Genomic DNA, 27575 nt, shown 5'->3' with positions numbered 1-27575 from the left:
TTGAACCATGAAGATATTTTAAGAAGAAGAAGAAAATACACAAACTAGCAACAGACTTGGAGAAGATATTTACAATCCATATATCTGACAAAGACCTCATACCCACAATACATAAAAACTACAAATGAAGAAAAAGACAACCTAAGTAAAAATTAGGCAAAATATATTTACATGCACTTCACAAGATAGGATATCCAAATGGTCACCAAGGAAATGCAATAACATTCCACTACATGACAGAAGGGCTACTTTTGGGGGGCAACTGGGTGGCTCGGTCAATTAAGTGTCAGACTTTGGCTCAGGTCACGATCGCACGGTTCACGAGTTTGAGCCCCACATTGGGCTCTGTGCCAACAGCTCAGAGTCTGGAGCCTGCTTGAGATTCTGTGTCTTTCTCTCTGCCCCTCCCCTACTCACGCTCTGACTCTACCTCAAAAGGAAGTAAACATTTAAAACAAAAGAAGTGCTAATTTTTTAAAATGACAATACCAAATATTGATGAGGATGCAGAATTTCTGTTACTGTTACAGACTTCTGGTGAGAACGTAAAAAATGCAATCACTTCATTAAACCATAGACCTGCTGAGGCTGCACATAGGCTTCCCCAAGATCCTGCAATCCCGCTCTGGGTGTGTACCAAAAAGAAAATACGTATTTGCATAAGCGAGATATACAAGAATGCTCATAGCGTCTTTATCAATATTACCCCTGTGATGTTGTGACATAATAAGAAAAACATATTTGGTCCCTGCTCCTGGCATAGAGCTCCTAAAACCCTTGGGATGTCCTGAGGGAGAGGGGTAAGAGAAGCATCTTCTGTTACGCATAATAAGCCCCTTTGAACCATATCTGAGTTTATGCCAGTGTGATGAGTCTTCGAGATTGGGGTCTGGTCACCGAAAAAAAACCAGCCATGTGATTAGGAGGGTGGGACTTTTAGCTCCACCCCCTGACCTCCAGGAAGGAGAGAGGATTCTCTCTCTCTCTCTGAGCTAGAATTCAGTTCATTGTGAACCACCCGGTGATTTCATCAACTGCACCTCCATAATGGAACCTCCATAAAAACATTAACCGATAAGGTTCAGAGAGCTCTGGGTTGATGAACACAGGAAGTGCTGGAGGGTAGTGTTCCCAGAGAGAGCATGGAGGCTCTGTTACCTACTTACCCCCCACATCTTGTCTATGCATCTCCTCCTTTGGACTGTTCCTGAGTCTTATCCTGTAAAATAAGTAGATAAGTAGGTAACAATATAAATAAATAAATAAATAAATAAATAAATAAAAAATAGGTAAGTAACCTATTTTCCTGAGCTCTGTGAGTCCTTTAAGCAAATTATCAAACCTGAGAAGGAGGTCAGGGGAGCCCTCTGACTTGCTAGCTGGCTGGTCAGAAGCATGGGGGGCCCAGGTTTGCAACTGGCATCTCAAGTAGGGGCAGTCGTGTAAGGCTGAGCCTTTAACCTGTGGGGTCTGTAGTAATAATGCCAGGTACTTAGTTACAGAATTGAGTTGAGTTGTAGGACACCCAGTTGGCACCCAGAGGGTGGGAGAATTGGTTGTTGGTGTGAAAAATCTGCACACTTGGTGTCAGAAGAGTTCTGTGGGCAAAATCAGGTTTTAGTGAGCCCCAAACTCAAAAGTACCTGAATGTTTATCGGCAGTAGGACAGATAAATTTCCACAATGGAATACTATAGTGTGTTGGGAAAAACACCAAGTACTGATATGTGAAACATGGGATGGTGACTCTACAGACATATATTGAGTGAAAAAAGTCAGAACTACTCTGTGCTTCCATTTATATGAGTTTCAAGAAGCTCAAGAAGGTAAAACTAATCTATTATGTTTACTTATTTATTTTGAGAGAGAGAGAGAGAGAGCGTGAGTGAGGGAGTGGGCAGAGCAAGAGGGAGAGAGAGAGTCCCAAGCAGGCTCTGCACTGATGCAGGGCTCCACTCACGACCTGTGAGATCATGACCTGAGCTAAAATCAAGAGTTGGATGCTTCATGGACTGAGCCACCCAGCTGCCCAAAACTAATCCATTACGACAGGAATCAGAATAGTGGTTACTTTTGGTGTTAAGGTTTGAATTGTGTTTCCCAAAAAGGTATATGGAAGTCCTAATTCCTGTACCTATGAATGTGACCTTACTGGAAATGGGATCTTTGAAGATGTGATAAGTAGGTTGCAGTCATACAGAATTAGGCTGGGTCCTAACTCAATGACCAACATCCCTTATGAGGGCAATGTGGACACAGAGACAGAGGGATATAGATAGAGAAGGCCGTGTGATGAGGAAGGTGAGATCAGAGTAACAGCTGCAGAACAAGGAGCTCCCAGAATTGCTGGAAACCACCAGAAGCAAGAGAGAGTCTAGAACAGATTCCCCCCAAGGGGTGCCTGGGTGGCTCTGTCAGTTGAGCATCCGACATCTGCTCAGGTCATGATCCCATGGTTTGTGGGTTCGAGCCCCATATTGGATTCTGGGCAGATAGCTCAGAGCCTGGAGCCTGCTTCAGATTCTGGGTCTCTCTTTCTCTCTGCCCCTCCCTGGCTTGAGCTCTGTCTCTCTCTTAAAAATAAATAAACATTAAAAAAAAAAAAAACAATGCCTTATAAACATAAAAGGATATAAATCAGGGAATTGGAATCAGGTGCTTACAAAAAATGTTTGGAATGCCTGGAGAAGCAGACTCTAGCCTGATGTCCAGGGGTGACTTCTAGGAAGAACACAGAACTAGCCCAGCAGAGGAGCCACACCTTGGCTACAGCCAGGGAAGTGGAAACACTTCCCTGCCTCTAGAACATACTATGGGTCAGGGTCAGGAAGTCACTGGTGCTGCACATGGTCCTTGTGAGCTCTTGCGTGCCTGTCAGACACCCCACGCCTGGCCTCCTGCTATCTGCACAGCTAGAAATTGGACACTGAGAAAAAAACACCCCTGTGACTCTAGGAGCTGGTAGAAAATACTAGAAGTGACAGGCAGATGGCCTTGACCTCACTTCCACCTCTAATTCATAACAAATGTATCTAATTCGTGGAAAGTATCCCAACAGTTGGTAACTTTTCAGACTCTGCAGTATAAAAAGGCAGAGTAGGGAGACTTGGGAATGGAGGCTAAATTATGAATTATGTCCCCCATAATTCAGACCTTTGGCTACTCAATCTCTATGGACATTTGTACCCATACTTAAACTTTTTTTTAAATTGTTTAATTTTTAATGTTTGTTTATTTATTTATTTTTTTTAACTTTTTTTATTTATTGTTGGGACAGAGAGAGACAGAGCATGAACGGGGGAGGGGCAGAGAGAGAGGGAGACACAGAATCGGAAACAGGCTCCAGGCTCCGAGCCATCAGCCCAGAGCCTGACGCGGGGCTCGAACTCACGGACAGCGAGATCGTGACCTGGCTGAAGTCGGACGCTTAACCGACTGCGCCACCCAGGCGCCCCAATGTTTGTTTATTTTTGAGAGAGAGACAGACAGTGAGCAGGGGAGGGGCAGAGAGGGAGACATAATCCAAAGCGGGCTCCAGGCTCTGAGCTGTCAGCACAGATTCCTACATGGGGCTTGAACCCACGAACCGCAAGATCATCACCTGAGCTGAGGATGCTCAACCGACTGAGCCACCCAGGCACCTCCATATTTAAAGTTCTAAACAATGGCGAGAGCAAAACACCCTGTTCCTGCCTCATGCGATGTAGTTACCTTCAGACATGCACGGTCTCTCACAAGAAGGGTAAATGCAAATTCCAAAGAATCATTGCCTGCACCTCTGGGTAGTGTTTGCTCCTCTTCTCATTCAGTCCACAGAACCATGTTCTGTAACAGGTGGACTAAACTATCAAGTTAACCACCAACACACCCATACAAATACAAGGAAAAAGGAAGAGGAAAAACATAAAGGAAATTGGTTCAAGTATATGCATATTAGCCCAAGACGAGGGCTTGATGCACCTGTTTGTTTGGGAGGTGACCTTCCAGAGGAAGGGTGAAGATTGGGATGAGATAGGAAAGGGGAAAGAGAGCAGAACTGGTTGTGGGGCCGGTTATCACGTGGGCAACGGCTGCCGATCCCACTGGGACTTCTGTGCGGAACAGATTCCATGCAACTCCGAGTTATGCCCTCTCAAGGACGGAGGTGGGAATCTATCCAACTCCAATCCCTGATGGCAGAGAGTTGCCCCTGGGCACTAACTCCTCTCCGTGTAGGGAACCCCATGCATGGCTTGAGCAAACTTCCCTGATGTCAGAGAAAGCCCTGAGCAGGAAAACAGAAACACTAAAGGACACGTTTATTTATTGTTGTTTATTTCCTGAGGAGTCCTGCCTGCATCGGGAAGCTAAGTTTTCCATGAACTTTTCTGGCTTGGCACATAAGAGGCAAACCAAAAGGTTCCCAAGATTCCAGAAAAACTCTTTGTCCCCTTGTATAGCAGGAGACCTATTTCTCCTGGATGGTCAAGATCAATCATCCCAATGAGTATAGTGACCCTCTCCTCTATTTGCCAATAGCAAGCACCTGGACACTGCACTGTTGTTGCAGAAAGAACCCCACGTCATCACTACCCATGCTGAACACCAGAAGAAACAGACAGATGGCTTCTGCCTCACGTCTACCTCTCAAATCTTGACCACAGACATCTTGTAACAGCCTAGCTACTGTCAATTCTTTTAATGTATTTATCAGTTAGAGATGCTTTCCGAAATATTTACAAAGATATGATTCCATCTCACTAGTAAGTGGAATATTTATATCTGTGACACACAATGTCTCTCTATCTTGGATAGTGTGGAAGGTTGTAACTTTCTGGGTAATTTACGAGCACTGGGATTATAAACACTAAGCTCAGTGTTTATTAGCAATACAAGTCTTAAAATGGATACTCCTGTGGGTGGTACCCACTGCAGGAGTTACATAATTAATGCACTGATTCTTCCTGGTCTTGCTTTCAAAGCCAACAAATTTGGGAGATGCCCTCTTTACACTAATCTCATTCTAAGTGATTTTATTGAAAACGTCAAAGGAAAATAATTAAGGGGCAAAATGAATAGGTCCATTACATGGAGTTATTCCATGTAAAATCTACACTGTAGATTATTGCATTATTATTCAAATACTGATGTGCTTTTGAAAAATTTCCAAGCAGAAGTAGAAAGAGAAGAGGTTGGGACATTTAGGATGTAATGGAACATCATTGAAAAGTGCTGCTGTTAAAAAGTAAGTAGGTAAGCACTTGAGAAATTTAGGCATATACCATTGAGCACATAAAAATGATATTTTAAGCTCAAGAATGAACTAAAAGTCTTATTGAACTGCTGACAGTTTTTGAAAAGTATTGAAAAACTATATAGCAGCACAAAGAATTGAAAGGGTAAGTATAGTGCCATCCTGTATTAGCTGCAGAAACAGTGTCCCCTAAATGTCTCTTAAAATTATCCTCATAGGCCCAACCCACTTGTCAGCAAAAATTAAATGGCAGGGTTATTGTGATATTTACTGAGATGCTGCCTACTTTTACAAAACACTCTTCAAAACATTTACTAATGTGTTGTTATAAATAATTAAAACCAAATGAATTCAGAATTGCTAAATAATTTAAACACTTGTCAAAATAAATCACCTAAGAATATTCTGAGGTTTGATATATTTGATTTTCATGCTTTGATTTACTTGTTTCCCCATTAAATCAGATAAAATAAAACAAAGAAGAGTTAAACTTTCAACTCATATATGCCAAATAACAGTGCCTGTACCGTCCTGAAAAACACGTTTGTTGGAAAAGAAACTTAAATGCATTAATAAAAGAAACTGATAAAATTTGAAATTTGGGTGGATTTTCCACAAGTCACACGTGCTCTAAATTCAAATCACAGTACTGTCTTCCCACAAGTACTGTCGTATTTTCATAGACTATAGACCCTGTTTTGGGTTTAATGTATATGGTCCTTGGGCTCAAAACATTAATATATATATTAATATGTATATGTGTCCTTGGCATCAAGAAATTAGCAATATATAGGGGAAATAAAGCATGTACAATAAAAACTGACAAAGTAAAGTACTATATGTCAAATGCCATAAATTCTAAAGGGATTCAAAATTAGATTAGACAGCACCAGGCTCAATCAGAAACAACTTCAAAAAAACAAAACACCCTTTTTTTCCTGGGCTTTAAATTATACCTAGGACCTAGGATAGGTGATGAGTAAGAGAGCATTTGGAATCAAGGTAAAAAGTAGAGTATTGCGTCTCAGCATGGAAGAACGAGCAAACAGCCTGGCTGAAAGAGGGGACTTCATGATACGAAACAGAAGACAAGGAGAGAAATGTAGGTTGGGGTTAAACTAGAAAGGGCCTTGAACTGAGGTCAAGCAGTTTCAGTTCCACTGTAGAGACAGTCCGTAAGAGGCTTTTTGAGCAGTCTAGTACTAAGAAGGCTGCTCCTGTAGAACACATTAGAAATAAAGGGTTGAATGCGGGGAGAGCCATTAGCAGGTCATTACGGCAGCGTGGATTCTGTAGCAGGGTCCAGTGGATCATGAATCGTGGTAATAGGAATAAAGAAGAAGGACCAGAACAAAGGAGGCGTCCTTAGAACCCAGAGAAGTTGGTGATTGCTTAGCAAGAAGAGACAAAAGACCAGACTAAGAAAGGAAGAAGAGAACGGGCTTGATTTTCAAGCTTCAAGGAATAGCTATGTTTTCAGGGGGTCATGTCTGGGCCTGTTTAAAATACATGGAGAAGACTGCTAGAGGGGTGCCTGAGTGGCTCAGTCGTTTGAGCGACTGACTTCAGCTCAGGTCATGATCTCATAGTTCATGGGTTCGAGCCCCACATAGGGCTCTGTGATGACAGCTCGGAGCCTAGAGCCTGCTTCCGATTCTGTGTCTCCCTCTCTCTCTGCCCCTCCGCTGCTCACGCTCTGTCTCTCTCTGTCTCAAAAATAAATAAACATTAAAAAAAATTTTAAATAAATGAAAATAAACATCAAAAAAGTAAAAAATAAAACACTCAAAACAAAAAAAAAAAAAAAAAAAAAAAAAAATGGGAAAGACTGTTAGAACAAGAGATCTGGAACTCTGGCCTAGCAGTGGCAGCTGGACAAGGAAATGAAACTAAATATCCTGAGGAAGAGAATGCAGGTAGAAAAAAACAGAACCAACCTAGCAAATGCCCTCACTTAGAGGGCCGCCTTTTGTGGAAGCCAAAACATTTAATGTCAGTGCAAGAAACAGACATATGTAATAGGAGTGATGACAATGATTATTATTTTAGAAGTTTATCTCTCAATATTACTCAGGCAAATAATAAGATACAGAAATTTCACTAAAGAATAATGAAAAAGCAAGAATGATACCAACCAAAACTCTTTTTCATGAATTATGCCAAGAGAAATTGTGACAGATCAAGAGGGATAAATGTTGGAATGTTTTCAAATTAAATGCATATTGCTCACTTATGCGAGACGAAGGCTGATGGAATATTTGTCTACAAATATGTAAGTGGATGTAAGCACATAAGAAGTGCTTAGTTAATGTTGCTTAATAATTAGTTAAGGACATTCTGACTTCAGATGCTCGCGGGCAATGCAGGAAACCAGACATATAAATCACCAATTAAAATAAAGTAAAATGAAGCCATAATAATAATGCTTATTATTATTATCATTATGTGCTTACCACGTTTTTATTATCCCCACTTTATAGAACAAGAAACCGAGGTCGAGAGAGGTTATACAAATTGCTCAAAGTCACACAGTTAATAGATAATACATTCAAACCCAGATTTGCTGATTCCACAGTCTGGGCCCTTAAACAGATACATCAAGTCTCCAGAGAGGGTTCAATAGTGGTTTCCATGGAAGGTAGAACGGAGGAGGTTCTTGATGCAAAAGGCAAGAGACAGCACTGAGAGGGTAACGAGATCAGGAATAGTTTCACTGAGTTGAATAAGGCAGCTTCGTAAAAAGTAGAGGTTTGGTAGACAAAGAAACAGAACGTGGCAGGCAAAAGGAAGAAGAATTACAAACACAAGGTGTGACTGGCTCACCGAGGGCACATGAAGATGTGGTAAAAGGCAAGGTCAGAAAGGTCAGCAGGAACATGCCTTCAAGAGCTCGATGCCTCCTGAAGCCTTGTGACACCAGGAAGCTTAGGAACGTCCTGACTGTTGAGACATTAATGTGTGTGATGGATAGGACAGGGCAGAAATGCTAGTAAGGAGGTAAGTGTCATAGTCCGGGCAAAGCTAATAGGGAGCCTAAACTAGGGATGGAAAGGAGGGAACAGAGCGTGAACATATTTAGAAAGTACAGTCTATAAAGTTGAGTGCTGATAGGACTTCCGGGTGAAGGGGAAGGGGGACTCAAGGCTAACTTCCGGCTTCTGACTACTGCAAGGCACAAAAGATTTTTTTTTTCCTCTTGAAGACTCTAGCGAGAGGAGCAAGTCTGACACGGGAAATAATGAAATAATGAATTCTACGTTGGACTTTTGTGTTCGGAATGCCTCTAAGACATCCAGATGGAGATGTATAGAGAATATACAGTAAAAATTTGTGTCTGTCACTCGGAAGTGATTTGTTACTACCCACTGATATCGAACTGATGTAGCCCTTCCAAATGTGCAATATTCTTCTGTTAATTCAGAAAGCAACCTTTTATGTGTGGAAGTACAAAGGTATGGGTTTAATAACACACACCAGTGAGCATAATCCTACTACTGGTCAACAACAGATCCCGGATGTGAGAGCAGGTCGGTCAACTTTGGATCTGTCCATTAGACTGTACTGCCTCCATGTGCATCCAAGTTGCAATAGCAGAAGGAAAGTATATCACTTCATTGTTTTAGGAAAAATTATACACATTCAAATACTTGGAAGGCAAAAGTAATCCAATGAGACAGATTCTTAGTCTATGTAACCTTTTTGGGAAACCTGTTGGGAGCTCTGCCATAGTCTGGTATTTCCCAGAATAAAGCCTTAACACAATAATAATTTCTAAATGACCTACAAAAGAATTCTTCAGTAATCTGAAAGGATTTTTATTCTTAGCTTTATTAAGTTACCAAGAAGTAATGGACCAATTAGAAATAAGGGCTAGAAGTAAAATGTAATTACTTGCTACACTATCTTCCTGTGATCTTCAGCCAAAAGCACTAAAGGTCAGAATGTATGTCTAGTATTAATAAAAAACCAAAGCATTGTTAAGGACGATAGTGAGCATACTCTGAAGATTTAGGAAAAGACAATAAAAAATGATTTTTCTAGCCTGGGGATGGGGAGTAGACTCACACAAGTTCTATAAAATATGGTTAGCACTTACCCATGCAAACAAAGCAAGAAATTCCTCTTTCTTCAAAAACAGATACCATAGAACTCCAAAAGAGGAGAACAATTAGGGGGGGGGGGGGGGGAGAATTAATTAAAAGAATACAATGATCTGGGGATTTAAAACTCAGATTTACTTATATGCTGAGACTTTTGAAAAGGAGGAAAAGGCTATGCATGTTTTAAGTGAGGCAGTAGTAGAATGTGAACTCAAGACTGAAAGCTACCTCTGTCTTCAAATTCCATGCTGCCAATCACCCTGTCTTCTGCCTTTTAAGAGAGAAGGTTAGATATTATCTTCCCAAACCCCAAGTCAACATGTCTGAAATCCTCTCATCAACCATCACCTGGAGAAGAGTTTGTCTTCCTTAAAAGCATAATCCTAAGTGAGAGGAAATCTACGGTATGGGTCACCCACCTTGTCATTATTAATTGAATAATTAAATATTGAGTGTTTAATCTGTGCTGGGCAAGATTCTAGCAATTGCATATAGACAGTATGGAAGATGGGTTGGGGAAGGACATGAATGAATAAATGAATGGATGAATAATACAGGAAGAGTATCAGAGAGTTGCAAGTGCTCGTGATAGGAGGGAAGGAATGGTAGAACAGAAGTAGGTAATAACATTAAATTTAAATCAGAAGAACTAAGGGCTAGCTTAGCTTTGCCACAAACTAGTGTTTGGACCTTGGGCACAGCACCTCACTCCCCTGGATCTTCATGCCTCACACATCAAATGAAAGTCATTTTAAAATATAGTGTACTGAACATGTGTGTTTATCTTTGTTCCTTTCCAAAACCCCAGGGAGTGATATAGTCAACAGATGAACTAAAAACAAAACAAAACAAAAAAGGAAGACGTAAACCCACAAGGACAAAAGAGAAGGAAAGTCGACAGCAGTCAGCAGATAAGAGTGTCAACCAAATTTCCGAAGATGAAAGTAGTGGAACCGTTGGTAGCTGACTTAGCAGAATTAAGGAAGCTGAACCCTAGTGTGGAAAGTCAGAAGCCGAAACAAGCCACTAAACAGAATAAAATGAAGTCAGAGAAAAAAGACCAAGCTGGGACTGAAATAAAGCTTTAAAGATAATAATATCACCAGAGAGATAATACAATGATGAATCTACAAAACAAGAACAGTATGCTATAAGAAGAAAATAATCAGAAAGCATCAACAACCACAAAAACTTTTTGGAAATTAAAGGTTGGTAGGAAAAATTTTAAATTCATCAGAAAGATTGAAAGATAAAGTTGAGGGAATCTACTAAGAAGTGAAACCAAGATGCAAAAAGATGGGGAAAGGGAGATAATAAGAAAATCAGAAGATATATCCAAAATCAAAAGATACGTCCAACTTTTGAGGCATTTCGGGAAGAGGAGGAAGGCATTTTAGGAAGAGAATCAAGGAATGAAGAAAAGGAAATTCTCGAATTGAAAACAAATACCAAAAATATCCTGTTATGGAAAAGCAAGAGTATCCATATGAAGGAATCCACAGCAAAAGAGAAAGTCACATCGCTGTAACATTTTATAAAACCACACATAAAGAAAGGATCTGAAAAGTGGATCAGAGGGGGAAAAAGCCAGTCGTTTCCGCACAAACATGTAGGAATCAACATGGCAATGGACTTCTTAATCACAACCCTGGAACCCAGGAGAAAATACCAAAATGTCTTCAAAATTCTAATGGAAAATGATTTCCAACCATTAAACACTAGGGCAAACTGTTAGGTAAATAGGAAGATAAAGACATTTTAGACATGAAATTTCTCAAAAAATTCTGGCTATGCATCCTTTTTTGGGAAGCTGCTGGCGAATGTAATCCACCAAGTCAAAAAGTGTATCAAGTGAGAAAGAGCCATGGTGGAGCAGGTGCAGTGGATTGGCTCACTGAGTGTCCTAATCTCATGTGCCTCTCTGGTCGTGTAGCGGATGGAAAGCTAAAATCACATTCACCCGTGTCTCTGGAAGACTTCAGTTTTATCAATCACATGCATGTTCAGACACGTGAATTCAGGACTGAGTCAAGGAGACACTGGGTATGTAACACGCGTGGCATCTGGGGCGCCTGGGTGGCTCAGTCGGTTGAGCGTCCGACTTCGGCTCGGGTCATGATCTCACAGTTTGTGAGTTCGAGCCCCGAGTCCGGCTCTGTGCTGACAGCTCAGAGCCTGGAGCCTGTTTCCGATTCTGTGTCTCCCTCTCTCTCTCTGACCCTCCCCCATTCATGCTCTGTCTCTCTCAAAAATAAATAAACTTTTAAAAAATACATAACACGTATGGCACCTTTTTTTGCTGCTGTGGATATATCGAGTGTAAAATGGCTCTGGAGCCAGCAGATTAGCGGCAGCCACCCTGGTCCCTGTATCCAAGCTGGGAGGGGATGGTCCTGGAGTCAATCGCTGATTCCTCCTCCCTCCCCCAGCATCTTGATTAGAGCAGACATGGCAGCTCCAGGAGCCAGTGCTATTCTAGGAGTCGTCGTCGCTGGCGTCCCCACCTACGGCCCGGCCCTCCAGCCCTGTCTGCAGTTTCCACCACTGAATTCCTGCACTAAATACTTTTCTACTTAAAACAGCTCGGCTGGTTTTTGTGATCTATCTGTACCTGAAAGGATTGTACGCAATAAATATTCAAGGATAGGAATCTGGGATTGTGTGGCCTGGATTTTCGGGAAGGAGTGGGGAGCTGTGACAGTTAGAAGGTGAGATGTTGATAGACCATGACACCCAGTAGCGTGTTACTTGAATTAGCACCTGTGTGCAGTGAAGCGTGCCTTCTGTAGGCTTTGGTGGGATGCGTAGCGAAGGTCACAGCACGGGGTGCTGCACAATACAAGGGCTGAGAGGCCCTTTTTTGCTCCCTTGGGTCCCTTACAGCCACTCTGGGGCACCCTTTGTCTCCCAGCTCCAGGTAAAAAGTCACACCAGTTAGTTTCAGGGCGTCCTTAGATAATAAAATGTCCGCTTATTCTCTTCAGGCCACACAACACACAGTCAATTTGAGGTTAGTCTCCAATCCCTGACCCCCAACTCTGGCCTGTTGCAGCCAGAAGCCTGCTCTTGGGGAGGAGGAGGAAGACAGCGACCGCTCTCCACCCCACCTAATGCTTCCCCTCCCTCATGTTGCCAACCCTGGGTTTTGGCCGTTCCAGGGTCAGAGGACATGGAAAAGAAAGGAAAGGAAAGCAGAAGAATTCATACCTAACGGGCACCGTGGTGGCGATGTGGCCATCATGCTCTCCGGTCTCAGAGAAGATTTTAAACCAGCTTTTTTTTTTTTTTTTTTTTAAACCTGGGCAGCTTGGCAGACTTCGTGCAGTCTTCACAAATCCCACATCACTAGAAAGCTTTCGGCTGCGAGTCCCTTGACGTGGGCGCAAGCCTCTGTCTTCTGACCGGTGCTGGCTGCCCCTTCCGCAGTCCGCAGGCATCCAGTGGTGCACCTGCAGCAGGGGACACGGGGACATTTCCACGCTGGCTTCTCACAGGCACGATTCCTTGTGGTCCACAGAAGACACTTACTCATCCTTCCCCCCAACAAAATAGAGAAATGCAGGTTAGTTCCAACACATCACGACCTCTGCTTTGATCCTCCAGCCCCTCCCTCTTTAGATTTCTCAGGTGTAGTTAAAACACGTTCCCCAACTGGGGTGCCTGGGTGGCTTAGTCGGTTAAGCTTCCGACTTGGGCTCAGGTCATAGTCTCGTGTCTTGTGAGTTGAGCCCCACATCGGGCTCTGTGCTGACAGCTCACAGCCTGGATCCTGCTTTGGATTCTGTGTCTCCCTCTCTCTCTGCCCCTCCCTCATTCACACTCTGTCTCCGTCTCTCAAAAATGAATAAGCATTAATTAAACACACACACACACACACACACACACACACACACACACACACACACATTCCCCAACTACTGGGAGCACATATTGAACTCTGTGAGTGGTCCTGTTGAGGCTCTTTCCCCGGACTGGAGGTGAGGCAGGCATCCTTGGGGAGGGGAGGAGAAGCTCACAGCACATCACCAGCTCTCTGCAAAACTCATGTCTCATCACCCACAACCCGTGACTTTACACTCTCCACATAGACAGGGCTATAGGAGTTTTGGGGGTGGGGGGGCGTCTCTTGAAATTTTTGCACCTTGGCCTGAAGATGCTTTGGAAGCTGTTCTCTGTTGCATAGGGGATTTAGCTGAAACTGCCACTATATATTGTTAGGCTCTGACAAAAATTAAACTTAAGACGATGGGCTTTCACTAGACTGGATAATCTTTCAGGTCTCTTCCAGCTCTAACGATGGCATGTGTGGAGGTGGTGGGAAGTGTATTTGAAGAGCAGAGCCCAATGCTGGTGGTCATGGATGGAGATGAAGAAGAAAAGCATGCACGTGTGTATGGCAGGATGTGGTTGGGGGCACAGGTATCAGGTGGCCACATAATATTTAGTCCCTATTGACCCCCCCTGAAAGCCTTGGAAAACAAGGCTGAAATCATGACCATCCAAGCTGTCAAAGAACTACTGGCCAGACACCATCATCTGAAGAGAACCGTAAACGGTGGTTTAGGAAATGAAAAACCTTTTTTCTTTTTCTTCTTGAGATCTTTACGATGCTAAGGAAATTCTGCTCAATATATTTAACTAAGGGAGGATCATAACAATGACTCTTACACCACATTAGATCTCAGGGCACCTAGCTGGCTCAGTTGGTGGAGTGTGTGACTCTTGATCTCAGGGCTGTAAGTTCGAGCCCTACACTCGGTGTAGAGATTACTTAAAAATAAAATCTTAAAAACACACACACAAAATTCACTAGGTCTCTGTGTATTTAACAAAAATAAATGGGCACTCTTTTGCAGCAACTCCGTGGAAGCATAAGTGAAGAATGCAGGCTACATTTCAGGCTGCCTATTCTAATGAAATGTTGCCTGACAGAAAATGTAGTAAAAGCTACATCCTTTCTTAAGGAATAAAAAGAGCCCAAGCATTTGGCTCTGATCAGGTGAATAGGTCCCAAACACTCTTTGGTGGACTTCCAATGAGAAAAAATGGCATCTGAGAAGGTTTAGAATTGGAAGAGAGCCAATTTTTTCTTTTTGCTCTGCCTCAATAATATTGATTTCTGAGCATTTGTGTAGAGAAAATTTTCTAAATGCTTTAGGTCTGGAATTAGAGGAAAATTTGCTTCTACATTCTCAGTTTAGAGATTCCAAGAACATTGCTTTCTTTAATGATCTTGAAATTCACTGTGATGATTTATACCCTAACGTTTGAGTCATTTAATTTCCAGTGATGGGAAAAGTGAGGTAAGGGAAAACTAAAGTGATCGATCATCAGGTTAGTCACCCTCAGCAAAACTGTCAATTTGATAGGTAAAAACTGCATATCATTGATTTAATTTTCATCTCTTTGATTACTAGTGAAGTTGGGCATTTTTTTCAGTGCTTAATGGCCATTTATATTTCTTCATTTGTGAATAACCTGTTCACTGGTAGAAATGGCCTTTTGATAAAACAGATAGCAATTTCCACTGGAATAAAGATAAACTATGTTCCAGCCCCTCTGTTTTTTAGTTTGTACCTTATGATACTGCTCTTCGGCCAGTAGATTACAAGTCCCTAGACATAAGACAAAACAAACAAAAAACTAACCATCTTAAATGTGAATCACTTTTAAATGTTTCTATTATAACTACTCTGCTCTCTATTTTCAGACAAGAAATGCTTCTAAAAAGTCAACTGTTTTAACAATAAATTCTTACCCGTGAAAGACAGATACCAATGTTTAACTTGCTTGTCAATTATAAACTTTTACAACTCATTGAGTTGCTGACATGTATCTTCATTGTGAATGGTTGAGACAGACATGTAGTTTCATCTGATGTAAAAATTTTCCAGGTTAAGTCCCTAAAGTCATGCTTCCTTATATTGAACTTTGGGGTCCTAAAGACCCTTGCATCTTTGTGCTAGAATGAATTCCAAACTGCTGCCTGAGGAGAATCTAGGCCATACCCAAAAGTATTGACCTAACTCCATGCCCTTCCAGACTTTTCTGCCCTCAAAAGAAGCTGTCAATCCTATCCCCAGCCCAGATCACTATTAATATTTATGACTCTACCTTGAACTACACCCCAGGTACCTAGCATTAAGAATGACCTTGAACTCACAATACTTATCCAAAGTCAGACAAATAATATTTCTGGAAGAATGACTGAATGGGCTATTCCCCGAGCTCATACTAAGATCTATCCCTAGGAAAGACCGAACCAGAAGAGAAGTGGACCTCAGCTTCCAACAATCCTGTTATTGCTAACTTAAACTCTGACATGATGTTGGCCTACGCCAAGGGGCATTTATATGAAGCCATCAAACTCACCGGCCTCTCACTTTCTTGACTGCCTCCTCTTTATGGACAGTTTTCATCTATACCACCTGAGGTACCTACTCTCCAGAGTCGCATCATAAATATCATCACCAGAAACGGTTCCGCTTACTTCCTAACTCACAAATCTCATACCTCAATCTCTCTGCTGCCCATCCAGGTTCTGTACCCAAGTAGTGCACTGCCACATGCATCACCTCATTAAGAGCACCTACCCATGGGGTGCCTGGGTGGCTCAGTCAGTTAAGCGTCCGACTTCGGCTCAGGTCATGATCTCACGGTCCGTGAGTTCGAGCCCCGCGTCGGGCTCTGTGCTGACAGCTCAGAGCCTGGAGCCTGCTTCAGATTCTGTGTCTCCCTCTCTCTCTGACCCTCTCCCATTCATGCTCTGTCTTTCTCTGTCTCAAAAATAAATAAACATTAAAAAAAAAATTAAAAAAAAAAAAAAAAGAGCACCTACCCAAGGACTCAGTCTATCAAAGTTTTCTCATCCTCATTTTCTTCCTTATTCACCTTAGGTACCGCGGCCTGAAGTTACAAGCACACGTGCAATTTAAAAATCCAAGGGTATAACTTGCTTTAGCTACAGCTTGATGCTAGGGATCAAACGACATCAAAAGAACTCAGTTTCTCTTCTGGGTTTAAGAGCTGTGCTTCCTCTATGTTGGTAGAGCCTGGGTCCCTACCTTTGTAAAGCCGCCCTGTTGACCCTAGACAGTGCAACTTCATGCTTCTCTTACACGAAGGAGAAATAAATTTCCCTCATATGTAAGTCATTGTTATTTTGTTGTTTCTGTCACTCACGGCCTAATCTAATGCTAACGCTACAGATGCAAAGTATATGGTGTTGAGCTAGACCGTGGCATTTCAGGAGCCACATATAGCATAATAATGTAAAAGCGAACAGAAAATAGAAGATGAAGGAAAACCCCATGGTACCAAAGCATATCTTTTATGCCATTCTAGTAAGTTTAGACGTTATTCTTTAAGCGTTGTGTATATGTATATACATGGGATATTTGAAATAGTTTTAGCTAGGTGTAATATGATTATTCTAACCATTAGAAAGATTCTTGAAGATCTTTGGGAGTTGGACAAAACCAGAGGAATTGAGCTTATGACAATTCTGGTAAGAGATGTTAAGTGTCAAAATCAGGGCAACAGTACCGGGAAAGACAAAGTATAGACAGATTTGAAAGATACATACAAAATTGGGGCGCCTGGGTGGCGCAGTCGGTTAAGCGTCCGACTTCAGCCAGGTCACGATCTCGCGGTCCGTGAGTTCGAGCCCCGCGTCAGGCTCTGGGCTGATGGCTCGGAGCCTGGAGCCTGTTTCCGATTCTGTGTCTCCCTCTCTCTCCGCCCCCCCCCCGTTCATGCTCTGTCTCTCTCTGTCCCAAAAAAAAAAAAAAAAAATAAAAAAAAAAAATACAAAATACAAAAAAAAAAAAAGAAAGATACATACAAAATGGAATTGACCAGAATTTAGCCAACCTGAATGACTTCTGAAGCAAGAGAGACAGACACGCACTATTACAAGACTACAACCAACTGATATAAGAAGTCCACCATGGGCATTCCAGAGGGACGACGTGACAAATTCAGCTACGCATTCTGGGAGATTTTTCATTCACCACTCACATATGTATTTCTCACAAAAGTCCTGAGACTCAGATGCATGTTGTGTCCGAAAGGATGTGCATACTTTCCTGGAGTACACACGTATTTGAATCACTCTTATATGTCAGCTATCATTTGGATCAGTTCTTCCTCTTTTAGCGGGCAAGTATTTTCAGCCTACTGCTTCGAGCATGCAAACGAACTATAACTTTATCTTCCTACAATTCAGCTTCGTCTTTGAGTCTCCATTCTATTGAATGACCTAATGTAGTTATTTTTCCCCCCAACCACTGCAGGTTTAAACTCTGTCGATTCAGGCTTTTTTCTCCCTCCCCATGTTTATTGAGGTCGTTTAAATTCCTGAATGTTTATATAAGCTCACTGTATCGGAGATGGGGAGTGGAACTGGACATTGGTCCAACTGAGAAATGGCAAAAGCCTTCACAATGCAATGGCTATAGAGTTGTATCTTCTAAGTACAGAGGGGTATACAGAGGAAATTCTACCATCCACATGCCTCTTGTGGGGCAAACATAACAAAATAAAAACAATGCCTACACAAGTTAGAAAATTTTTTTTTGTTTGTTTGTTTGTTTAGAGACAAAGAGAGAGTGCGCACAAGAGGCAGAGAGAGAGGGAGAGAGAGAATCTCAAGCAGGTTCTATGCTCAGCACAGAGCCCAATGTGGGGCTCAATCCCATGACCCTGGGATCATGACCCGAGCTGAAATCAAGAGTCAGATGCTCAACCGACTGAACCACCCAGGCATCCTGAAAATTAGTATATTTTTAAAGTGTAAATTGACTTCTGATTCACTTTGGATGAACCGCCCTATTCAGAAAAGAATTGTGGAGATCATAGTTTTTTAGAGTATTGAGAATGGCATGCATACACATTTCAAACTGACTTCTAATTTTATGCAATTATTTCAGTCCACACTATTCATACACTCTGGAAAACTCTATTTGTCTCAAAAGGTCCTATAAGATGGTTAAGTGAGGCTAGCTAATCGGTACAAATGAGAACTTTAGTTCCAGTGTGATCAGCTCCTGATTTTGAGGATCAGGTATTGAGGGTAGTGAGGATATTAATCACTTCATATGGAGCCCTCAGTCATCCATCTCACGACTCCCCGTAGAAGCACTTGGAGAACAGCTAGTTTCAACACCAAATTTATTATCAAAATCAATCAGTGGTAGGAAAAGATTACAAAACACTCCATTTACAAATACAAAATTCTAACTGGTAAAACTCTTTCTCTATTCTCCATACCCAGAAACATTTTTCTTTAATTCCCATCCAAAGTCTTCAGTCTTTGTATCTGAAATTAAATGTCACTACCTTTTCAATTGAAAGATCCCTTATCGGGAAACCTGGCTGGCTCAGTCCGGTAGAGCATGCAACTCTTGATCTTGGGGTTTTAAGTTCAAAGCCCATGTTGGTGTACAGATTACTAAACATAAAATCTTGGGGAAAAAAACCCCTTATCAGTTACCCTGATTTTGTCTTCTGGAGGGAAACTTGCGGAAACTTTAAATGTATTCAACAAATATTTGTTTACTGCCTGTGATAATCCAGGTGATGTGGTAGGCACTGGAGTACCACTGTGAATAAAACAGACCAAAACACAAATCCTTGTCTTGATGCAGCTTACATTCTCTTGGGGGGTGCAAACAATAAACAAAATAATAAGTAAAATGCATATTATGTTATATGATAGTAAGTGCTAAGGAGAAAGATAAAGGAGACAAGGGGGTAGAGGGGCAGTTTTAAATATAGTCAAATGAAGACACTCGAGTGGAGCTTGGATGAGGTGAGAGAGCAGGCTATGCAAAGACAGAAGGAAAGAGCTCTTCCAGAGGGAAGGGCAAGTACAAAGGCTCTGAGGTGGCAGCCTGCCTCTCCTGTTTGAGGAACATCAAGGAAGCCAGTCTGGGGCACCTGGCTGGCTCAGTCAGTAGGGCATGCAACTCTGGATCTCAGGGTTGTGAGTTCGAACCTCACACCAGGAGTAGAGATTACTTAAAAATAAAATCCTAAAAAAAAAAAAAAAAAAAAAAAAAGGGAAGCCAGTATGTTGTGAAGGTATTAAAGAGGAAGGTGAAGGGGTGCCTGGGTGGCTCGGTCGGTTAAGCGTCCGACTTCGGCTCAAGTCATGATCTCATGGTCCGTGAGTTCAAGCCCCGCGTCGGGCTCTGTGCGGACAGCTCAGAGCCTGGAGCCTGTTTCGGATTCTGTGTCTCCCTCTCTCTCTGCCCCTCCCCTGTTCATGCTCTGTCTCTCTGTCTCAAAAATAAATAAACGTTTAAAAAAAATTAAAAAAAAAAAGAGGAAGGTGAAGATGAGAAGATGAGGCCCAAGAGGTAATGAGAGACCAAGGCAAGGAATTTGACTTTTGCAGTGACATCAGAACCAATTAGAAGTTCTGGAGCATAGCAGTGACGAGATCTGACTTACATCTTGCAGGGTGGTAGCTTCCAGGTTGAAAATAGCAATAGTAACGGCAGGGCAAGACCTAATTAGATACTATTCCAGTAATCCAGGCTACAGATGATGGCAACTTGGAACATGGTGGCAGAGGTGGAAGTGCTGAGAAATGACTAGAATCTAGACATATTTTGAATACACACCCTATAGAATTTGCTGAGGGGATACTTATGGAGAGATGAGAAAGAGTGGAATCAAGAACGAGATGTCTGTCCAAAGAAGACACACAGATGGCTAAAAGACCCATGAAAACATGCTCAATATCACTCATCGTCGGCGAAATGCAAATCAGAACCACAATGAGACACCACCTCACACCTTTCAGAACGGCTGAGATTAACAACACAGGAAAGAACAGATGTTGGCGCGGACGTGGAGAAAGGGGAACGCGCTTGCACTGCTGGTGGGAGTGCAAACTGGTGGAGCCACTGTGGAAAACAGCATGAGGTTCCTCAAAAAGTTAAAAACAGAACTACCCTAAGATTCAGCAATTGCACTACGAGGTATTTACCCGAAGGACACAATAATACTGATTCAAAGGGATACAGGCACCCTGATGTTTATAGCAGCATTATCAACAATAGCCAAACTATGGATTCAGCCCGAGTGTCCACTGACTGATGAGTGGATAAGGAAGAGGTGATACACACACATAGACATTCACACAGACACACACACGCACACACACACACACACACACACACACTGGAATATTACTCAGCCATAAAAAAAAGAATGAAATCTTGCCATTCGCAATGACATGGATGGAGCTAGAAAGTATTATGCTAAGTGAAGTAAGGCAGTCAGAGAAAGACAAATACCATATGGTTTCGCTCATACATGGAATTATGGCTCAGCTGGTTGAGCATCCGACTTTGGCTCAGGTCATGATCTCATGGTTTGTGAGTTGGAGCCCCACATTGGGCTCTCTGCTGTTACCACAAAGCCTGCTTTGGATCCTCTGTTACCCTCTCTCTCTGCACTTCCACTGCTTGTGCTCTCTCTCTCTAAAATAAATAAACACTAAAAAAAATTTTTTTTAATCTGTCCTATGTGCCTTATTTTCTTTTTTTTTCTTTTTTTTTTTTTTAACGTTTATTTATTTTTTAGAGAGAGACAGAGCATGAACGGGGGAGGGTCAGAGAGAGAGGGAGACACAGAATCCGAAACAGGCTCCAGGCTCTGAGCCGTCAGCCCAGAGCCCAACGCCGGGCTTGAACTCACGGACCGCGAGATCATGACCCGAGCCGAAGTCGGCCGCCCAACCAACTGAGCCACCCAGGCGCCCCTATGTGCCTTATTTTCTAAGCTTAAACTTCCAGAAATACAAATACAACATTTCTAATTAAAATATTAAATTATTTGTACCACCATGCATAATCCAAATATACTTAAAATTACTCATGGATTATTCAAAGGCAGATACTAAAGTTTGCCTTTGAATAATTATTAATCTATATTATATCTATATAGTATATTAATGTATAATATTAACCAATACTAATCATAGTATTAATCATAAACTTAATTAATTTTAGTTCATTATGAAGCTCATCAGGTTATGTGCAGACTGCATATATATAGAAGTTCAGGGACATAGAGAATTTTGCTTAACAGTTCATTTCCACTCAGTGAGCATTTATAGAGCACCACTATGCACCAGCTGTGTGTGTGCTGGGGAAATAACAATGAGTTAATCATTGCATCTGGCCTTGAGGAACTTACAGTCTACCAGACCGTCAAACCAATAGCCATAATTCAAAATGAAATACATTATAGAAGATATGAGATATCACAGAAGTACAGAGTACTCTTTGCTTAACTGTTGTAGAAACACAGAGAGTGAAAAATAAGTTCTCCTTGGGGATATAAATGGTTTAGAAAGATTACAAAGCAGACATAATATTTGTTCTGGGCCTTGAAAGAGAAACAGAAATTTGCTGACCAGTTGGAGGGTGAAAGGGATATAATGAGAGGACACAATGGCATGGGGGAAAAAGGTGTAGCATGAATAGCATGTCATGTAGAGAAGTCACTGACTAGATCACAGATGCCACATTATGATTGGAGGTATATCACACAATTAGGTATTCAGACTTCATCCTAGGGTGAATGAGTCATCAAAAGTGTTCAATGCCATAATTCTAGATGCAATGCAGAACTAAATGGGAGTCTGCCATGGACTGAATTATATCCCTCAAAAGAGACACAAAGAAGTCCTAACCTCCAGGACTTCAGAACGTGCCTTATTTGGAAACAGTCTCCGCCCATGATCAAGTTAAAATGAGGTCATTATGGTGGGCCCTAATCCACTGTGACTGGTGTCCTCATAAAAAGGGGTAAATCTGGACACAGACACACACATACACAGAGGGAAGGCTATGTGAAGAGATACCGGAAAAATGTCATGTTACAATGGAGGATTGGAATGGGACACCTACATGCCAAAGAATGCCAAAGATTGCCAGCAAAGCACTAGGAGCGAGGCAAGAGGCCTGGAACAGATTCTCCCTCACAGCCCAAAGAAGGAAGAAACCTGGCAACACCTTGTACTTGTAGCCCCCAGAACTATGAGACAACGTTACTTTAAGCCATTCTGTTAGTGGTACTTCGTTACAACAGACCTAGGAAACCAATGCCTAGGAAACCAATGCCTACTGTTCCTGAGCAGTACAGTCCAAAATGATAAGAGACTCAACAAAGACAGTGACAGCGGGGAGTTCAGAAAAGGTCATAAATCTGAAAGATACCACTGATGTAAACATAACAAGGTTTAATGATTGGCTGAGTTGCCAAAGGAGAGAAGGGAGTCTGGCATGGATGAAGTTTTTATTCTATCTTAATCACCTGAATGTTGTGTCTAAACTACCTTACCTTAGATCCTTGTTAGGATCTAAGGATCTCCTTAGATCTCTCCTGAGGCTGGGGACCTTATAAAAAGTCCCATGCCTTTTCTTCTGGCTAACGGTGTCGAATTAAGCTATGCTTCTGACCTCTCATTGAAGCCTTTCTTTGGGCAGGTTTCCCGTTTGCATCCTGTTGGCTTGTAGCTATGTTCTGCTCCATCTACCTAGTTTCTTTAAGATGCTTCACTTGAGCTGCCTATCTTGCTTTCCATTTTAGTTTTGTCCAGGATGCTATGTATTACATTATCCTTAGCTCTACATTCTGCTGCCTTTAGACCAATTTCATCTCTTCCTGATACAAACACAAACCCCTAGCCCCTAGATTCAGGGGCACAAGCTCTCACTTGTCCAGGGAGCTAGAACAGACACTAAATACACTAAGGAAAAGGAAACATGACAAGAAATCTACATTCACTTTTGGACACTATAGAGGCTGTATTTTTGACACAAAGGGAAGCCACTGACCAATCCTTCTTCCAGAACTGCTAATATGCCATATACCCCATCCAAAGGGATTGGCTTGTTACATCTTCCTGTCTCACTGGCCTTATGTCTTTGATATAAACGCCCGTTCCAAACTGGGCCAACTGGATTGTCTCTGGAGAAAAATGGAAATTGGTCTCCGGATGTGTCTAGATATCTAACATGGAACTTGCAGCAACCATAGTCTTCCAAATGGACTCAGGAGGAGACAAAGCTGGTTCACAGGCAGGTAAGAATTAAGCAGATGTTAGAAGGAAGTAAATATGAGAGAGGCAGACACACATGCTGCCTGTGTTCCTTACAGCTTTCTCTTTCCTAGTTCCAATCCCTTTATGACACCATCTACATTCCTGCTTGTGGATTGTATAAAAATACCTCTGTATCTTTAGGATAAGTGCATTTATCTTTTTATATCACCCTGACTGGAGTTTGTTTCAAAGAATCCTAACCAACACAGATGTGTTGAATCTGAAATGTGTATCCAACACTTAAGGACAGAGGTATTCTGGAAATGTGGGTCTCAAGACAGAGTAGCGGTTAAGGAAAGGACATGTGGTTTGGGTATGGGAGTAACTGAAGTCACTGGAGTTGATAAGGTCACCAGAGGTTGTTCAAAGCGATAGAAAAAGGAAGGAGAGGGTAAAGAGAGGAAAAGTGGGTCTCTTAGGAACTTCAATATTTAAAAAATGAATGACAGAAAGAGAAGTCAGTGAATAAGGTTAAAAAATACAGATTAGGAAAGAATGCTTATGTAGAAACCAAGAAACAAAAGTATCTAGATTGAATTTATAGAAAATCCAACCATCGGGGCGCCTGGGTGGCGCAGTCGGTTAAGCGTCCGACTTCAGCCAGGTCACGATCTCGCGGTCCGTGAGTTCGAGCCCCGCGTCAGGCTCTGGGCTGATGGCTCGGAGCCTGGAGCCTGTTTCCGATTCTGTGTCTCCCTCCCTCTCTGCCCCTCCCCCGTTCATGCTCTGTCTCTCTCTGTCCCAAAAATAAAAATTAAAAAGTTGAAAAAAAAAATTAAAAAAAAAAAGAAAATCCAACCATCAGTGGCTTAAACAGGGATTAATTGGTTTGTCTCAAACAAGATGTCCAGAGCTGGAACAACAGATCAACAACTCCACGGAGGACTCATGCTCTTCCTCTCTCTTCCACTAACATCTTTAGCATCTAACCTTCATCTCTCTGGTCACAGGATGGTTGTTTATTCTTCCAGGTAGGAAGGAAAAGCAAAAGAGAAAGAGTGAAGGGCAGTATGGGTGTCAGTCCCTTGTTGGAAAAGCAAAAGGTTTACCAAAAGCCCTACTTAAGTCTCATTGCTCAGATCTCTGTTGTCACCGGGCCATTCCTACCTGGAGGAAGACTAGAAGAGAACTATGGAAAAGAGCTGGGTCAGCCAATCAGCTTTTAACAACAGATTATAGTCCATAACAGCTACAGGGAGGTCAAGAAGAATGATACCTAAAGACAGATGATGAGGAGAGGGTAGAGGATTTGATAGTCAGAAAATCCCTGGCAACCTATCAAAAGCAATTTCAGAGGGGCATCCAGTTGACTCAGTCAGGGGAGCATGTGACTCTTGACCTACAGGTTGCAATTTGAGCCGCACATTGGTGTAGAGAGTGCTTAAAAATAAAATCTTAGGGGCGCCTGGGTGGCGCAGTCGGTTAAGCGTCCGACTTCAGCCAGGTCACGATCTCACGGTCCGTGAGTTCGAGCCCCGCGTCGGGCTCTGGGCTGATGGCTCAGAGCCTGGAGCCTGTTTCCGATTCTGTGTCTCCCTCTCTCTCTGTCCCTCCCCCGTTCATGTTCTGTCTCTCTCTGTCCCAAAAATAAATAAACGTTGAAAAAAAAAATTAAAAATTAAATCTTAAAAAAAATAATTTCAGAGGTACATTAGGTATGGAGAAGGCTGCTGAAGACTCACTGGTGGGTAGGAAATGAGTATAGGTAGTTCTTTCCTAATGTTCGAAAAGGAGAATAATGGAGAAGGCAAAAATCTAAAGGAGAAGCATATAATAGAGATGTTTTGTTTGGCTTTAGGACTGTGACTACTTGAGCATGTTTGTATACACTGAGGAATAGAAACAATTGGAGACAAGGAGGTATGAGGTATAAACAGCAGACAAAAAGATCAACTGTGGGGGAGGGGGGGGGAGGGAGTCCAAAATCCCCTGGGTGACAGGGAATTAAATGAGATATTGAAAGCGATACCTTTGTCTCCAAAACAAGAAAGGGAGAATGAATAACAATAGTGTAAGTTTGGATGCGGGTGTGAAAAAAAGGTGGACTTATTGAAAACTCTATTTTAGCAAAAATACACTTAGAACCTTGAATTCACTATTATTCAATTTTAAGAAAGGCATGGAGAAGTAGTAAGATCTCATCAGAATTCAGGTGTGCTTGGTTTATCTGGATCCCGGAGCTGACTCTGCCAAGTATAGGATTTTTCCGATTTACAGAACGGAGTCAGGAGAATGGGAGCTTTTATGAGCATCTCAAAATCTCACTTTTTTTTGTTTGTTTGTTTTGGTCCCTTCTGTATCTCTCGGGGCTGCAAGTCCCCAGAGAGTATGTAGAGGATACCTGGTCTTTTTCTCACTCTTCGTGGTACTGGAAGAAGATACACGGCGGCGGCAGGAGCAATGGCCAAAGCGCTTGCTAGAAGCATCCAGACCTTGCTCTGCAAATTTTTTTCCATTCTGTTCTGAACTCCTTCGCCTTAGCACGCGCGGGAGGCGGCGCTGAGCAAGGCTAGACTGCAGGACGCCGTCGGCGGGCACCTTCAGGGGCGTGGGAAGGGGCAGGGCCTTCGTGGGAAGAAAGGCGCCCCAGAAGTGACCTATTCGCAGAAGCCCACTCTGGCTCTGACAAACCCGCCCCCACGACCGTAAGAAAACGATTCTCACTTTTCATTGGCTGACCCTCGCGGAGGGGAGCCCTTGCTTCGCTTTCATTGGCTGCCGCTGCCGTCACGTCCTCTCGCCACACCCACCTTCCCGGCGGCGCCCAGTGAGCTTTCAGGGAAAGAGATTTACCGAGGGCGGGGACGGGAGTCGCGCGCAGTTAGCCCGGTGCCCCTTCCCGCGCGCGCCCCGCCCCCTGGCCCGAGGCCCCGCCCCTCGGCCGGCCGGGCCCCGCCCCTCCCTCCAGAGAGGGCGGGGACCAGGCGGCGGCTGCAGTCGCAGGAATATGCTGGAAGCCGGCGGGCGGGCGCCCGGGCGGTGCTGAAGGGACAGTTCCCGCCGCCAAACTTGCCCGGCAGCTGGAGGGCAGGCGGGCGGGGCGGCCCGCGGGGGCACGTGAGCCATGGAGACCATCTGGATCTACCAGTTCCGCCTCATCGTGATCGGGGACTCGACGGTGGGCAAGTCGTGCCTCCTGCACCGCTTCACGCAGGGCCGCTTCCCGGGGCTGCGCTCGCCCGCCTGCGACCCCACGGTCGGCGTGGACTTCTTCTCCCGCCTGCTGGAGATCGAGCCGGGCAAGAGGATCAAGCTGCAGCTGTGGGACACGGCGGGGCAGGAGCGCTTCAGGTAGGGCCGCCGGGACCGCCGCCCCCACCCCTCCACCCCGGGGACCTCGGCGCGTCGGCCGCCCCCTCCCGGCTCGGAGGAGGCTCCGGCCCTGCGCTCTCCAAAGTGCAAACACTCCCTTCTCGCTTCCCCTTTGCCCCTCCTCTTCCAGGGACGACTTCCTCCTCCGCAATTTCTCACTTCTCCCTTTGGCGCCCATTTCCTGCGCCCCCTTTCCCGCCTGAGCCGGGTCGCCCCCCCAACCCCCACCTGGCGGACCCCCTCTGGCTCCGCGATCTGTCTGCCCCTGCCCAACTCTTCGCCACCCCCAACACCACCCTGCTGCCTGCTCCCCAAACTCGGCGCCCCTCGCTACGCACACCCCGACCCTGCCACCTGCCCCCGCCCCCCCTCCACCCCGAGCTCCCCTTCTGCTCCCCCTGCACGCGGCCGGGGAGAACTGCGGAGTGGGGCTCCCACGTTGGTGGTGGGTCCCCCACCCCCAGCCTGCTGCATGAGCTCACCGGGCCTCGTTCGGAGAGGGAGGGGGATGCTGTAATGGTCCTCAGAAATTCTGGGCCCTGTGACCCGTGGGAACGCGTCTCCGGGAGCTGCTCGGTGCCACCTCGGGGCCGCAGGCACAGCCGAGGGCTCCTGGTGCTGTTTGGTGAGGGTTGAGTTGTGTTTCGAAGTTTGTCATCTGCGGTGGTTTGGTGGGGAGGAGACAGACGCCCTGAGGTTTTGTCACGAACTTTCGCTTTTCTGTTATTTGTCGTGGGCGCTTAACGTTCCAGGGTGGTGCTACATCAGAACGTGCGTTCTCAGTAGAGGAGGAGGGATCCCGCACGAGA

At 43.7% G+C, this 27575-nt stretch overlaps 1 protein-coding gene and 1 long non-coding RNA gene across 3 annotated transcripts in view; one reads left to right on the top strand and one right to left on the bottom strand.

Moving 5' to 3' along the window:
- Nucleotides 1-27575, bottom strand: LOC125910338 (uncharacterized). 2 transcript variants are annotated; one of them, XR_007453939.1, is made up of 3 exons: nt 25796-26354; nt 12540-12865; nt 1-1219 (listed from the first exon to the last, which is right to left on the bottom strand). It is a non-coding gene; the product is annotated as an uncharacterized LOC125910338 (long non-coding RNA). The 2 variants fall into 2 exon arrangements; XR_007453940.1 differs by lacking the exon at nt 1-1219 and adding an exon at nt 27249-27575 and having other exon boundaries at nt 11655-12865; nt 25796-26713.
- The window catches only part of RAB39A (RAB39A, member RAS oncogene family), a 29659-nt gene continuing 28601 nt past the window's right edge, over nt 26518-27575 (top strand). Inside the window, exon 1 of the mRNA XM_049614102.1 lies at nt 26518-26745. Within this exon, the coding sequence (XP_049470059.1) occupies nt 26519-26745 (227 nt within the window). The 5' untranslated portion in view covers nt 26518. The remainder of the gene's footprint in view (nt 26746-27575) is intronic.

This window comes from Panthera uncia, chromosome D1 (genome assembly GCF_023721935.1).
Source record: "Panthera uncia isolate 11264 chromosome D1, Puncia_PCG_1.0, whole genome shotgun sequence".
NCBI classification, from domain to species: Eukaryota; Metazoa; Chordata; class Mammalia; order Carnivora; family Felidae; genus Panthera; species Panthera uncia.
The sequence above is the reverse complement of the archived record's forward strand: the minus strand, read 5'-3'. Positions and strand labels throughout refer to the sequence as shown.